This window comes from Scardinius erythrophthalmus (assembly GCF_964197995.2).
Source record: "Scardinius erythrophthalmus genome assembly, chromosome: 18".
Classification (NCBI taxonomy): Eukaryota; Metazoa; Chordata; class Actinopteri; order Cypriniformes; family Leuciscidae; genus Scardinius; species Scardinius erythrophthalmus.
The window spans coordinates 17,498,010-17,513,565 of record NC_138238.1 but is presented as its reverse complement, the minus strand read 5'-3'; the positions used below and the strand labels follow the sequence as shown (position 1 = coordinate 17,513,565).

At 36.1% G+C, this 15,556-nt stretch overlaps 2 protein-coding genes across 3 annotated transcripts; one reads left to right on the top strand and one right to left on the bottom strand.

The window, feature by feature from the left end:
- Nucleotides 1–761: 761 nt before the first annotated feature.
- xrcc6 (X-ray repair complementing defective repair in Chinese hamster cells 6) lies at nucleotides 762–5,885 on the bottom strand. Of its 2 annotated transcripts, none has more exons than XM_081393488.1 (12): nucleotides 5,294–5,885; nucleotides 5,057–5,169; nucleotides 4,801–4,942; nucleotides 4,476–4,727; nucleotides 4,206–4,392; nucleotides 3,626–3,812; nucleotides 3,308–3,476; nucleotides 3,020–3,181; nucleotides 2,569–2,698; nucleotides 2,383–2,483; nucleotides 2,177–2,293; nucleotides 762–1,173 (listed from the first exon to the last, which is right to left on the bottom strand). In XM_081393488.1, the coding sequence occupies exons 1-12, from the start codon at nucleotides 5,361–5,363 to the stop codon at nucleotides 974–976; spliced, it is 1,830 nt and encodes a 609-aa protein (XP_081249614.1). In that variant the 5' UTR covers nucleotides 5,364–5,885; the 3' UTR covers nucleotides 762–973. The 2 variants fall into 2 exon arrangements, with proteins under 2 accessions (XP_081249614.1, XP_081249615.1); XM_081393489.1 differs by having other exon boundaries at nucleotides 3,020–3,177; nucleotides 3,304–3,476; nucleotides 5,294–5,533.
- Nucleotides 5,886–6,208: 323 nt separating this feature from the next.
- desi1b (desumoylating isopeptidase 1b) lies at nucleotides 6,209–10,932 on the top strand. Its single transcript, XM_081393725.1, has 6 exons — nucleotides 6,209–6,651; nucleotides 6,840–6,861; nucleotides 7,042–7,111; nucleotides 7,628–7,737; nucleotides 9,457–9,579; nucleotides 9,659–10,932. Exons 1-6 carry the CDS (start codon nucleotides 6,564–6,566, stop codon nucleotides 9,747–9,749), a joined length of 504 nt encoding a protein of 167 aa, XP_081249851.1. The 5' UTR covers nucleotides 6,209–6,563; the 3' UTR covers nucleotides 9,750–10,932.
- Nucleotides 10,933–15,556: the final 4,624 nt, after the last annotated feature.

Here is a 15,556-nt window from a genome sequence, read left to right as displayed (position 1 = left end):
GCTAATGAGAAAACAAATGACAAGGCCAGATGACTTCATTCCAGATGTTCTGGAAACCCACAAACTACTAAATGGTTTATTAATGGCATAATAAGTACCATATTTACATATTGTATATTAATATATACATATACACTGTATAGTGTGCCTAATCTGGAGATGGAATCTGTATTTTTCTCCACATTGATTTTGAAGGAAAATCTGTGGAATTTATTTTAAAATAAGTTTAACAGAGCTGAGAGAGAATTAAACAAACTAGTTGCTGAAATCATAATTAAATAAGCTGAAATAATCAATAAACATACATTTGAGAGAGTGGATTTGTAAAACTGCATTAAAGGAGAACTCCGGTCAATTTTAACATTGAGCAATTTTTTTTGTAAATTTGGAGTGCTGTCAATACAGAGAACAACGACAAAAATCGGTGTTGCCTACACTGTGTTATCCTCTTTTTAAAATTTGCACCCTGTTGACTTCAATGGGGCAAGTTTTAAACCTGCTTTTAGCCTCTTAACATCCTTGATGTGTCATTACAAGTGCACAGGTCATGTGAGTGATTCCTTCAGAGTGAACACGGTGAATCTGACTGCAGTAGATGTGAAAGATATGAATAAAAGTTTTCATACTAATTCAAAAGTTGAACCAAAGTTTATTTTGAGGTGTTTAATAAAAATTTTTCATTTAGTGTAATGTATTAAATCATGCCAATACTGGCATAATAAAGACTAAATAACAAACAAAGTGAAATATGCTGTCAAAACTACAAAATTCAAGCTTTTATTGCATGTTATGACAAGTCACAATGCTGAACGAAATTGTTACATGCCCTAGATAGGCAAGACTGAGTCAAATTGACAGTGACTAAAAATGTGCAGACATACAAATCTTTCTGTATTTATTTTATGAACAAGTATGTAATCAAGGTGTCACGTTTTTTCCCCCCAATTATGGGCAAGGCCTTAAGAACATTAGCTTATTTAGAGAACTGCATGGTCAGGGCATCTATAAGCTCCTGTTTCTTGGTTCCTGTTGTACGTATTCCAAACTGCTTGCATGCCTCTTTTAGCACAGGAACTGTCAGTTTGCCCAAGGTCCGCTTTGCCACATGGTTTTTCATCTCTTCCTCAGAAATCTCAATTTTTGGCTTCTTTTCAGCACCACCACCAGATTCAGCTGTGCGAAAGGATGAGACAATTCAAGATTCTGTCAGTGTCATCCTTCAAAGTTTATGAAACTAGTGGCAACAGTAGTAAAACGAAAAATGTAGTAAAAATATTTTGGATAATGCCAGTCTTAGGAAGTTAGTATACAGAAGTAATACACTCATTTCCAATGCATAATGAACTATGCTGCTCGTCTTTGCACCTGCAGTATTTCATAGTGTTATTATTCATTAGGCATGTTATCAGAAGGACAAAAAAAGGAAAACTTATTTTCTCCCATTTATTATGACTATATAATAACAATAATAATTATTAATTTTTTATTTTATATTTAAATGAAACCAATAAAGAAATATAGGCTATTATTATTGCAATACTGTAAAATCAAAAACAAGTTTTTCATAATTTTTTTATAATCATATTTTTTTCTATTTTACAGACTATTTATATATTTTACTAATATGTATGGCTGTCTTGCTTCCTTTCCTTTCAAACGTTAAACTATAGAACTTTAAACTTAAGCTTAAACTTTTACATTTTATTGACAACAGATGATTTTTAATATGAATCTGGCAAGAGAGTTAGCACGTGTTGCAATTTAAAACGCATTTACTGAGTGACCAGAGATAAAGTTTGTGTGGAGTTTGCTGTGAAATGATGAGCTACTCTCGCACTTAAATGGACACAGTGCCGCGCTTCAGTGGCCAGTTATCGGCCAGCTAGGGAGAATCACCATTTCATTTACTCGCGAGTGGCTGATTTGTTCATTGTTGACCCTGGCTGAGACTACAAATATGTTCTGAATCCGCTCAGAGCTGCTCAATGGCACCGCTAGCTTGTGCAGTGCTGTCGGTGCAACTATATATGCAAGAAATAAATGTATTTGAAAACAGCATTTTTTCAATGGGATTCACGCAATTCACGTGGGTCATACATTTTAGCTTGAAAAATAAATAAATAAATACATCCCACAATCATGCTTTGAACAAACATAAAACCATATGAAATCTCACCAGGTTTGCGTTTAGCTGCAGGCTTTCCCTCTGGGTTATAATCAGGAGGATAGACTAAATCTTTAAACTCTTGAACCAGCGGGCCAAGACGATCATCTATCATTTTTACCTTGGGCACTGAGGGAGCATAAAAAGTATGAGAACATAGTAGGATAAAAAAAAAGATAAAAGTGATCCATTTAAAACAATCAAAACACAAGAAATACTTGTCAAATCCTCAATGGGCTCAGGTGCAAGCATATCAAGAGCCAAAGCCTCCAGATTCCTGTAGTGCTGTTGAAGCATTGGGTTTTCAAATGCATCACTCCTGTAAATACAGAAGACTGGCAGTAGAAATCAACTAAAAATCCATGATTGAAAAATGCACGTACGACTGGTAGAAAACCACACACCTGTATTTAAAGCGGAGCTTATGCACAATCTCTTTCATCTTATCCACCTGCTCATCAGAGGCTGTGGGACCCTCGTGAACATCCAAAGTGCGTATGTCATCAGCAAAGGGAAGTAATATCACATGGAAGCCTAAAATATAGGATTCCACAATTTTATATTACTATTTGATATCAATTAGCCATACAGTTGAATGTAACAGTTCAGTGTAAATCAGGGATGGGTAACTTCGATCCTGGAGGGCCACTGTCCTGCAGAGATTAGCTCCAACCCTAAACAAACACAACTGAACAAGCTAATCGATGTCTTCAGGATTACTAGAAAGTTACAGACAGGTATGTTTTTATCAGGGTTGCAGCTAAACTCTGCAGGAGAGTGGCCCTCCAGGACCGAAGCTGCCCATCCCTGGTGTGAATGAACATATCTGACAAGTCTTGACTGCAGTTACAGTACCTGGAGGTGTTGCCTGGGTTTGACTCTGATCCAGTTCTTCTCTCTGGGGAACTAGTGCTACGAACCGAGGCGGCGTGTTACGACGAGGGATGTATCTGCACAATGCAAATACATTTTTTTCACTGCACTTCAAAAGCAGAGCTGTAAACATACAGGAGCTTCCTATAATAAACAAAAGAAAAATAAGGAACGGCACATCAACTTTCCAAATTATGAAAATAAAACTGTTAAGAAAATATAAGGGTTGAACTGAAAGAGATGCTTAGGCATCAACAAATGAAGACCTGCCTGATATCTGCTCTTCCTCAGGGTAAATGAAGAGTGCGGGTCGTAAATGATGGTGCAGTTTGAGGCGGTCCATGGGCTTAAACCCCATCAGCACCAAACCTGGATCATCAAACTTCTTAATCTCATCCACCTCATCCTTTTCCATCACAATCTGTTTCTTCCCATAAACCTGCATAGTTAAGTAGTAAGTTAATATAGTATGATTAGAAAATATAGTAACTTTTAAGTAAAGGGTCACTTACAGCAAATAAAACCTAAATTATAGTGTAGATTTGTTCTAGTACTGATTTTGATTCGGAGTGACATCTAGTGCTGTACCTGTGCCCTCTTCATATCATTTGGCAAAAGTATGCCCCCATTATGGGTGTGAAAATAGCGGGTTTTAGTGCGCACAGGTTCGTTGTTATCTCTGTAAAGTCTGACTGCAGGAGGTTTGGTGGCAGTCCTGGCCAACACATATACACCGACTGCCAGATTGACACCTTCTCCGAGCGAGAATGTTAACCTTGAAAACAAAAAGGTGTAAATCAAAGACATGCACTCTGGAGCCATTTTGTCCAAGAAACAATGTTGCATTTTTTTTCCCACCATGAAATCAATGTTTTTTTCTGGAATAATACAGTGTTTATGATAAATGATTTATCAGTATATTATTTTTAACAGGGCTACCAACTCTCACGCATTGAGCGCGAGACTCACGCAAAATGAAATTTTAATGGCATCAAAATTTTTGATATCATAAAAATCTTATTTAAAGCAAAAATAACTATGTTGTGTGATCTATATTGTTCTCGTGAAATAAAATTACTAGATTTTGGTCATATCGCCCACCCCTACCTGCGACCCTTCATAAAACAAGTAGTTTGGAGAATGGATGGACATGGTGCAGTGCATGTACCTGCTTTGAGCTCTTTTCTTCAACTCTTTAGCTCTGACCCTCTTCTGCAAGTCCTCGAGTTTCCTGGAGGGCTCCGTCTGGATGCCAAGCTCGCTTTCATCCTCTGGAGGGCTTACAATATCACAGAAGAACAGGGAAACGTCGAACCCTCCAGGCTTTGTGAGGTGCATCAAGTCTATGACCACACCTGAGGAACAAACAGAACATAGGCTATACAATGTCCATCATTTGCCACTGAAACCGTGACATTTACCCCTCTATTCGGCCTACCTGTCTCTTTAAGATCAGCAGCTTTTGTACGAGCCTGTCTGTCTTTAGCACCGTCTCCTCCGTGAGGGTCATCTCTGCAAGTGAAGATCATGAGGCGCTTGTGCGACAGGCGTAACTTGATGTCACTGTAAAGGTTGGAGCAGCACCATAGAGCCTCTCCGAGGGAAGTTTCCCCACTGCCTATGATCTTTCCAGCCAACTGAGCTCCTTTCTCATCCAGCAGTTTATCAATATCTTGTACACGCTGAGCTCCTGAGAAGGGAACCGTGAGATAGAATCACCATCATATACGCAATCTGAAAAGCAAAAAGAGTGAGTAACCCACCAGGAGAATCCAAGTCGTGGTAAACGTAGACATGCTTGAAGGAGTTTCTGGGGTTCTTGCTCTGCTCAGTCCCATAAAACACCAAAGCGACCAGATCTTTGTCACTGCTTATGATCTTACTAGTGTACACACTGCGCACACACTAGATACAAGGGAGAACAACGTCTATTAGAATGCACAGAAGTTCAACACAGGCAAATGTAAAGCAAATAAAAGATAATAATGAAAAAACAAAGCCTGTTACAGTTAGACTCACCTGCATAGTCATGTCAAAATTTGATGGCTCTCCATCCTCACCCTTGATGAACATCTCTTTGGACGCATCGATCAAAAACACCAGGCTGTCACGGCCACTAACTTTGTAATCGCCTATTAATTAAAAAGTTATAAAGGATTTATGTGTAATCACATCTTAATATCATACATGCAAGTTTAATGGAGGACAATACGAGCAACTTATATAGATTCAATAAATGCAGTTAGCTTTGCTAACCTCCAGAATCTTCTTCGTCCTGCTCAACATCATCGTCTTCGTTTTGATAGTACTCTTTCCAGTCCGCCATTACTGTTTGCTTTATCTAAGAACCGCGTCAGGGTTGCTTTCAAATACAGTTGGGGAAAAAACAAAGCAGTTTTTCTTAAACTTGAATCAGGCACTTTTATCTTTTGAGCAAGAGAACTTTGTATCCATTTGCGCCCGCGCATGCATCCAGTGCGCCACAATTTGAGTGACAGGTCCACTAGCGTATCAGAGACGACTATTGAATAGCAAGAACCAATGACAAGACAAGAGCGAAGTGACTGGTTAATCCAAGCAAGAGGAAGTAAACAAACGTCTCTGAGAACCGCTTTAGCAGTTTAACAAATACTGTGTACATTGTTTATATACGTGTTTACCATTTGTAATGGTACTCTGAAGCAAGGATCTTAAAAAAATATTAAATATTTTGTATTTTTTTTAAATAAGGATGTGATTCATTTTCTGGCCGTGAACGAATCGTTCTTTTCACCCGGATCTTCTCTATGAATGTATTGAGTCGGATCTCAAAAAATGGTCTGAACCATTATCTGAACCATAGGGGTCTGAACAATTTGTTCATGAATCAGACTTCCCTTTCAAACGGAACTGGAGCTGATTTAGAATAACAACCCTAATAAAACGTAATCGAAAATTGGCAATAAACAGCAATATGTGCTATATGGTTTTACTGAAACGTTTTAGAGCATGTTAATATCACGACGAGATGTCACTGTATGATGTAGAAAATCGTTTTATCGGCATTTTGAACCGGTTTAATGAAAACAACTGTTCAAACGAACCGATTCGCGAAACTGACTACTAACGTTAGTTGATTCAGTGGTGAGCTTGAGCAGTCGTGCATGTTTTAGTTTGCCATCTAGCGTTTTGGAGGTTATTACAGATGTTTGGTAAGTTAATGTATCTCTGCTGCCATTGGTCGGGTCCCCAATGAATAAGCACATTTGTCACAACCGGTATTAAAATATCTTGAGTCACTCTGTGACGGAGCTGCCTTTGAACGCTGCCTGCGTCGGACCTGTTCAGTATTTTCTTGAAATAATTTAAACTCAACACGAATGCGTTCCTTGTATGAATGTTTAATGCGATGATGGAAATTTGAGCCAGAAAAACAGTGAAGTCTTGTTTTTCGAGTTAAGTCATAGTGAGAAAAACTAAGTTTCAGTTTGCTAGCAGTAGCATTGGGTTTTTGTTTGTAAACACACGTTTGTCTAAAGTCGTCGCGATGGCTGATGGAAGTTCTTTCAACGTAAATTTGTACATTTATGACCTGTCAAAAGGACTGGCCCGTCAGCTGAGTCCCATGATGTTAGGTGAGTTCTTCAGATGGCCGGAGGATGTTGGTGATGCTTCTAGAATAGAGCTTCATGTTTTTGTGTTGAAATTGTTTTTGTTTATGACAAATATTTTTCATATATTTTATACATGGTAAAGCAAATATACCTTATTTAAAATATGTAAAGAAATACTGACAACAATTATTCTATATCTAAATTGACAGGAAAGCAAGTTGAAGGAATATGGTGAGTATTTTTTTGCAAACCTTGCTACTTATTATCAGACAGCATATTTAGATATTCGTTGGAGTCCAAAGGTCTGAGACCACTAGTGAAAATACTTAAGTTTGATTTTTTTTCTTCTAATTTTATAATTAAATAAACAGTCTTTATTTGAATGTATTGTTCTTTGGTAACTTAATGAAGGCACACATCAATAGTGGCTTATGGGGAAGAGTTTTTCTATGGAGGAGGGGGCATCACAAGCTGCTATCCGGTAAGAAATGATCATTAGACTACAGTTTATTTCTTAAAGTCGCCATGAAATCAAAATGGACAATTTTATGGAATATTATAAATGATTTGTCTGTGGTCATTATTATTTTATTTTTTTATTAATGTGCCCTCTCATAATCTTTTATCAAAACCCCTCCCTCTTGCAAGTTGCAACGTCATCTCTTCATTTTCTCTGATGACATGTTTCTGTCAGCTTGAGGGCGGGACAACCTGTCACTCACATGAGATTACAGCAGTTAGTAATATCAAACTGCAATGATCCAACAATCTAATCAATTTCTAATGGACAAAAAGAAGTCCTGCCTTTTTTTCTTGTTTGAGAAATCTTGTTGACTTCACAAAAAAGGGAAGAAAAGTCTATCACAAATTCAGTTTCATGTCAACTTTAAGAAATCTGCAAGTGGAAAGGCTACGTTATATATTTGGAGACATTAAAAACATAATAGGGTCTAATGTTTGTAACCCATCATAATCAAGAAATACTCTCATGTTTCAGGGTGGTACTGTTCTAGGCGTGCCCGATTCCACAGTGAATCTTGGAGACACCGAAGTTCCACGGGACCTCTTCCTGGAATATCTGTCTTCTCTCAGGGAGTCTACTTACAGGTCAGTCGCCTATATTTTTGCATTTAACAGGAAACTAGGGGTGTAACAATATATCGTGTCACCATATATCCAATACAAAACTGCAAAAATATGTATCGTGGATAGTTCACCCCAAAAAAAATTTACTGAAAGAAAAAAATCAAGTTTTCAGAGTTTTAGTCTCAGCACTACATTAAACTACTATATATAATGTTGAATATAATGTATAATAATGCAATAGGGGAATATTTGTGGGTTCTGATAATGCCAAATGTCTTATGTTACCAGTAAAAAGTGGCCTACATTACGGTATTTTAAATATATCTAGTCAGTGACAGAGTGCAAGCGTATTCGTCTAAAATAATTCTGTATTTTCAGCTTCAGAATCATGAATATTTTTTATTCTAGTGTCACTATTCTCCTGTGCATTGGGTTACCAGCACCAAGTCCAAGCCTATTCATTTAAACCCACAATTATCAAATATAGCATTTTAGTCAACAGTACATTTTTGTTAACCTTTTATCATATGTCTTGGAGTATCGCAATAATATCGTATCGTGAAATGTATCGAATTGTGACATGAGGGTATCGTTACACCCAGGCTTGGGAGGGTTACTTTAAAAATGTATTCCGTTACAGTTACAAATTACTTCATAAAAAAAGTATTCAGTAACGTAATCCAAGTACTATAATATGAAAGTAATGTAACTGATTACTTTTGGATTACTTCAAGGTCACGTATACAAATAAAGTAAAAAAAAAAAAAAATTTATTTATTAAGAATTTGGCCTTAACACATTAACACAGCCACAGGCCTGAATATATATTTATGTAAAGGGCTATACAGACATCTAGTGGCTAATGTATGGTATTACAGATTATTTTCTTTTATTTTTAACCAATTTTAACTAAAAAATAATAACACATTTAATTTTTTTTTACACAATCTACATATTAGTTTATTTTAAAATAGGCCTACATGTTGACTAAAGCCGTGATCTTTCTTAATTTGCCTGACTGAACTTGGGGCGTTGGCAGTGGGAGTTCCCCTATGTTACCTAGACAGCGAACATCCCGTTACGCGAGAAAAGATTAAAAATGTACATTTTGGGTACTAAAAAAGCTACCTTCCGAATTTCTACAAAATAGCAGCGGAATTTCCATGAATTAAAAGCGATTTTACCCGCAGACAGCATCGTTTAGCAGCAGTGATTCAATCTGCATCTGAGAAGATTGTAGACAGCTGTTATTTGCACATGCACCAGCGCGTGGCACACGTGAGTCATTACTGGCAACAGAACCAAGAACTACTGCTGTATAATCAAGCAGCGCTTAATATAGTGTTATTATGCCAAAATAATTATTTCTATAGTTTTAAATGAAACCATTGTAATCCTGAAAGTATTCCCCCTTTTTTCAAAATGTAACTATAATCTGATTACTACGTTTTTTGATGTAACTGTAACGGATTACAGTTACTGGATTTTTGTATCCTGATTACATAACGCCGTTACATGTATTCCGTTACTCCCCAACCCTGGTTACACCCCTACAGGAAACTGCAAGTATTGTTGAAATTGTCTTTTTTTTTCAGAATATTTTTCTAGTTTAATATTGAGAGAAAATATGGCAGACGTGTTTGAGAAACCACATTTTTTTTGCTGTTCTTTTGCACTAGTGGTACAGAAATGACACCCTTTAAACACCCAAATCTGTACTTCCTCCTTTTCTTTCCACAGCCCTGAAAAATACCACCTTTTTGAACACAACTGCAACACCTTCAGTTCTGAGGTTGCACAGTTTTTAACAGGATCAAAGATTCCCTCATACATCACTGACCTCCCATCTGAGGTGCTCGCTACGTAAGTTTGCCCTTACAACTTTGCAATCAAATATGTCATTGACACTAGTATTAGTAATAACTGGATTTCTTCTCCATAGACCTTTTGGACAAGCGCTCCGTCCTTTTCTAGATTCCGTCACTATCACTCCACTGGGGAACAATGGCATGAATGGATATGGCCAGAGGTAGATCTGGCTTCATCTAAGAATGTATTATTACAACAGTCATAAAGAGTCACATAGTGCCTTTCCAGATAAGAGAATCGTGTAAACAAAAATAGCTCTTATATAACAGCAGGTCTTCCAGTTTTTCTGCTCAGTGCCTTTTCATAAAGTGACAACTTTTCAGTCTATTGAACTTTGTTTCCTTCAGTGATCTGTGATGCATACAGTTGCACCTATTAGTCTGTATAGTTGCACAGCATTTACTGCTCCGCTGGTAAACAAAACCAAACCTAAAAATATATTTTTTTATAATATATAAATAGATTTAATGTGCCAAAGCAAATTCTAGCAGGATTCCCCTCATCGGTCTGCAGGTGTCTCTGTCCTACCTCAACACGATCTGCAACTTCAGATGCTTTGAGAGCAATAAAGGATGAGAATAAGGTCACTGATTCTTAAAAAGTATGCTATTGTGATTGATGTTGAATGTATAGACAGTTAATTCTCCTTTACTGTTAATAGAGGTCATAATGTGCAGTACTCATTTCCAGTCAGTCCCTCCATACCACGTCACTTCCTTTGTACTTTGCTGATTATTGATACTTTGTTTTGTAACTTAACTAAACCTTACCTTTATTCTGAACAGTTAACCTTTATATCAATCCCAGAATGCCTTGAATATATACACTCAAGATGGTTTAAGGTGATCAATGTTATAGGAAGCACAATAAGTGTCACAAATCTAATGAGTGTTTTTAAAATGTGCTGGTTTGACCAGCAATGGATCCAATGGGGCAGTTGTTGTATTTCTCAAGTCTTTTGACTCCTGTCATAAAAAAAAAAAGAAAAAACAGTTGTTACTCTGGTTGTAAATGGTCAAACTCTCTAAAGTCCATAGAATCACTGTAATCATAAACACATTACAGTGCCATTAAGCAATTTAATCTAAAAAAAAACACAATTTTAGATTTGTTTCTAACTTGATATTTTATATATGATAAACATTCATTATTCATAGTAAAAATTTCTGCAGTATGATTTCATTTAGTTTAGGTTGTACTGTCTGACATATCTGTGCTACTGTTGTTCTGTAAATACTATTTAGAGCTCTTTATTCCTTTCTGCCTCAAATAAACCTCATTTATGTATTTATGAGTTTAATATCATTGTGTCCCTGTTTGAAAAACATAAAGACAATATGAAAGTATAAAGAAGTGGTGGTTCTGTTTTTAATTGTCAGGTTGCATAACTTTAGTATTGTATCTTCTGATAAATGCTATTGTCATGAATAGTCCACTGGCGGCGAGTTGAAGTGAAACCATGCGCAGTTTTTTTAATTCAAAAGTGAACAGATACAAGATAAAGACTTGACAACATGAACATGTTTACAGGGAATAAAGCTAGACGAGACATTAGGAACATTAGGGCTATTTATACACGAGGACGAATGAGAAACAAGAAACTCGTGTGAATAATCAAACAATGAACCAATAGCAACCAGAGCAGAGAATCACATGACTGGATCACATGAGGACAAACCAGGAAACATGACCATGACTAAACTTCAGAATAAAAGACCTGAAAACAAGAACATGAACAAAACTCACAATTAAACGTGACGGTTATTGACCGCCATGGTCATTTAAAAATATCCTGTATGATTGTTTTGAATTTTAAATCTATGTGGCTAGCTTTAAGCAACAATGTTTCAGATAATTGTCTAAGATAAATGAATGATTCCAGAGCCAACACACTATGATTTCTATAAAAGTTTTCCATAGTTACAATTCGCTAAAAAAAACTTTACACGCAGAAACATATACTGTACACGTACAACAGTCTCTACTTTTAATGTTGCATTTGAATTGCATCATCTTGTTCACATCCTCTATAATCATCTTAAAGGTTCTTTATACATAGTGAAAATATGCTGATGACATGTTAACTAGGCAGTCTTTAAAAATACAGAAAGAGAGCTTTGTACTCTATATCCATTTATTTGCTTAAAGTTTTCCAGTTTTTTTGTTCTGAATTTGAGTCTTGTAAATCCAACAAATCAGATACAGAGACTCTCATTTCTATATCATGTATGGTTGGCACTCACATGGCAGTTTTCTTCTGGTAGCAGTCCGCTCACACAATCCCTGACATTTATATGATTTCATGGGCCATGCCACTAATTACCCACTACGGCTTTTCAGGATGTGATCCTCTCATCCAATATTACTGTCACAAGCTGATAAAAAGATTTTACATCTAATCATGTGGGTAATGTACTTTCAGTCCCATTAAAATAAGAGGGCAGAAGGGCAAGGGAAAGCGTGAGACTGACTCCATTGCTCATGAGATGAGCAGACATTTGAGAACATGTTTATAGTATACAAAAATACATGTATAAAACATAATCCTTAAAATGTACAGTAGGTGGTATTAAACGTAATCTGACTGTTGATGTCTTCGTCTGTAGCTTGGGCTGTGGTGTACATAAAAAAACTGATCCGTTGTGCACGAAAGTGTAGTTGCATGAAGGTTATGTGTGAGTTAGGTAAAGCTGAATGACAGATTGTTTTTAGTGCATTATACAGACATGGGTGCACAATCACCAAAATAAGAAAGAAAGAAAGCAGATTCTTCTCAGATCCTCTAAGCGTGAAGGTAAATGATCCTTTATCAATGTATACATGTAACATGCTGCTGGCCATTTAATGAGAAATAAAACAAAATGATACACACAGTTAATTTGGTCATAGTCACACTATTTTTTAAATGAGTTAAAAAAAAAAGAATGTTTCCAATATTTAAATGGAATAATTACCCAAGACACTATAGGGAAAAAAAGGTTTGTGTGTGTCTTGTGTGTTCAATTTGTAGATTGTACGCAAAAAATTCTTCGTACTTCATATTCATTTCCTTTGGCAGTCATTTCTGACTTTTTATAATCAAGTCCATGATTTTTTTCTGGTCACATATAGCGATTGCTGCAAAAGCTTCGTACTATTCCAATGAAGTAGCGGTTTTTAAAAATGCAAAAAACAAACAAAAAACAAACAAACATATATGTATTTCCGGTCTTACATGATCGAACAACACCAGAAGATTAAGGAGTGATTAAAAGAGATATCCAAAATGGTCAGTTTATTAGACAAATTAAACTTGTGAGGTAACGCAGCGCTGTTTCACCTGGTCTAACATTTCACTAGCACACTAAACTGCATTTGAGTGTGTTGAAATGTATGTGTTAGTTTGTCTGTATGAGACTAGCAGTAAGCTAGATCAACATTAGAATAACATACAGATGATATTCTAACATTTTATCATTGTTGAACTATATAACATTGATTAGTTTTATGTAAATGTGCTCACCTGTTTCACGAGTTCACATGTTAATGAAATCTGATATAATATTATAATGCGTATTTGGCTTGCTGTCCGGGGGGAGGGCTCCGAGCTCGGAATTCGGCCCGACCCCAGAGTACTCCCCCCTATGAATGTATAGATCGTGGGTATCTATGAGCAGACCCATCTGAATGTGAGGTGATGGGGTGGTGGCGGGATGCTGAGAAATTTGTCATGAGACAGGAGGTAAGGGAAGGCTTTATTTATACTGGCTTCTTCTTGTGCTGATTGGATGATTACCTGAACATGCTCCTCCCGAACTTTGTTACATAAAACTTCATTTAATAAAGTACATGTAGGAGCGGTCAAAGTCTCGGACGTGGAGCTCTCCTTTACTGTTTATGGGAGCTCTCGGCATCTCGAAAACACCGTGCTGATATTGATTCTCGTTTTAGTTCTCCTTTTTTATCCAAAGTCTGCTTGCCATGGTCCGTAATGTTTGAACGAAACAACAACAGCGTGCAAATAGACATTGCGAACTACACAGTGGTCCACGTCTGTCGCCTTGGTTACTCTCAGAGGGCTCTGGTTCATAATTCTGGTCTCGTTGCTATGGCAGTACGAGCGGAAACCAGGGACAACGCGGATATGACACCATTGACAGCGACAAAACGGAAATAAAGAAACGGGACGTGTCTTCGAATTAAATTACAAATTTCTCCTGGTTTTAAAGTTGTTGGAAACAGTCGGGATAATGTAAGTACACAACTAAAAAATATATATAACATAGATATAGTGATTTTTGCTATTTTTAAAGCAAAAAAGTTACATATTGTGCCTTTAAAGCACCAGGCATGTGAACTTCAAGTGGAAAGAGCTCCTGTAGCTACAAGGGTTTGAATGTTCTAAACAATGAGCTAATCAAGAGTTTTTCTTTCCTCGTTTTCATTATTCATGGCACTTTTCTCTGTACGAGACTGGGGGGAACAGAGCTATGCTAGAGGGATTGCTCTTGGCTCTGTGAAATTTCTCATGGCTGGTAATTTAGTATTGGACTTTGCATATGGGGCAAATAGATCTTGTTTGCATCTAACTAATTTGCATCTGAGATCAACTGAGTGTGAGGAAATTATTAATTTATAAATTACTTTTGCTTTGAATTTTGTTCTACTCAACCAGGGAAAATAGTGACAATCAGCTGTTGTATGTCTCAGAGCAAAACAAAGGTATGTTTAGTTCCAGAATGAATCAATGTTCTGGAAGAATTGGTTGAATGAATGATTCAATGACTCGCTCATTTTAACACTTGTCGCCACCTACTGGCGTAATGATGCAACCCACAGAAAGACTCACTGATAAAAAGCCCACCACTAATTTACAGACTGACAGCCAGCAAGTTTGAACTACCGTATATATCACATAAATAGCTTTTCCCATTATTTAAATAAATTAATCCATCTGCCAGTTACAAAATGTCCTAATTACGTCCTAAGAACGTGTTGCTAGATGATATTTAATACATGCTGTGCAAAGACAGCTGCACTTTTCATCGGAACACTATGCGAGTAATTAGAGTAATTACTTCAGATTAAGATTATGAAAAGTGATCTATTTATGCTTCAGCGAATTTTCCCTCAGATTTCAGAAATCCAAAAATGTAGTTAATCCTTTTACTACTCCAAATAAATGTACTTCAGAAATGAATGTGCGCATATCAGACATGTATGCGGTTCACTCTCCACACACACTTTACTGTTGTAAATTCGAAGCTAAAGCACTTGTCAGAGCTATAAATAAATTGATCTGTTGAATACCTTTTATAGTATGATATTTTAATGTTTAATATATAACATTGTTATATTTTATATTCTCAAGCTTGACATACAAATCGTCTTCTTTACGTCTAACCTAACCTGTCTTATTTTTTTCAGTGTGTGTTACTGCAATATATAGGCTACTCATTCAAGAGTAGGCTACAATCGACACTAGAATCTATGAAATATTGTCAAAGATTTAATATAAATTGAGAAATCAGAATTTACTTTGTCATAATTATTTTGCAATAATATTAATTATAACAATAATTTTAATTCCAAACTAATATTTTTCTATTTATAAGTTATTTTGTAGTGTAATTTTTTCAGATGCTTTCACAAAAATTTGATTAAAAATCATATGTGGAGTGATATCAGATGATAAATCCTATGGTTGCTATTCAATCAGATTTTTCCTGAGGATTGCAAATAATTAAAATTAACATTAGCATTTTCACTTATCTTTTTATTATATGATTTATTTTTTCTTAAAAAAAAATACAATTCTATATTTGCACCACTTGAGGAAGGTAAAGAGTGTTTGGTGAGTTAGAGAGGATTAAAAAATTACGGTAAATAAATTAACAAAGTTCAAGATCTCACGTCACTGAAATGATGAGCCATTATAAAAATTAATTTAGAGAGATGACGAAATAGACAACTCATTCAAATTCAATACCAT

What these genes read in the sequence shown, in the direction of transcription:
- xrcc6 (XM_081393488.1), bottom strand. Translation starts at nt 5,363, where the DNA reads ATGGCGGACTGGAAAGAGTACTATCAAAACGAAGACGATGATGTTGAG. An exon ending in ATTTTGACATGACTATGCAG is followed by an intron (nt 4,943 to 5,056) that starts GTGAGTCTAACT and finishes CCTTGTATCTAG; the next exon opens with TGTGTGCGCAGTGTGTACAC. An exon ending in CCACGACTTGGATTCTCCTG is followed by an intron (nt 4,728 to 4,800) that starts GTGGGTTACTCA and finishes TTCCCTTCTCAG; the next exon opens with GAGCTCAGCGTGTACAAGAT.
- desi1b (XM_081393725.1), top strand. Translation starts at nt 6,564, where the DNA reads ATGGCTGATGGAAGTTCTTTCAACGTAAATTTGTACATTTATGACCTG. An exon ending in GCTGAGTCCCATGATGTTAG is followed by an intron (nt 6,652 to 6,839) that starts GTGAGTTCTTCA and finishes CTAAATTGACAG; the next exon opens with GAAAGCAAGTTGAAGGAATA. An exon ending in AAGCAAGTTGAAGGAATATG is followed by an intron (nt 6,862 to 7,041) that starts GTGAGTATTTTT and finishes AACTTAATGAAG; the next exon opens with GCACACATCAATAGTGGCTT.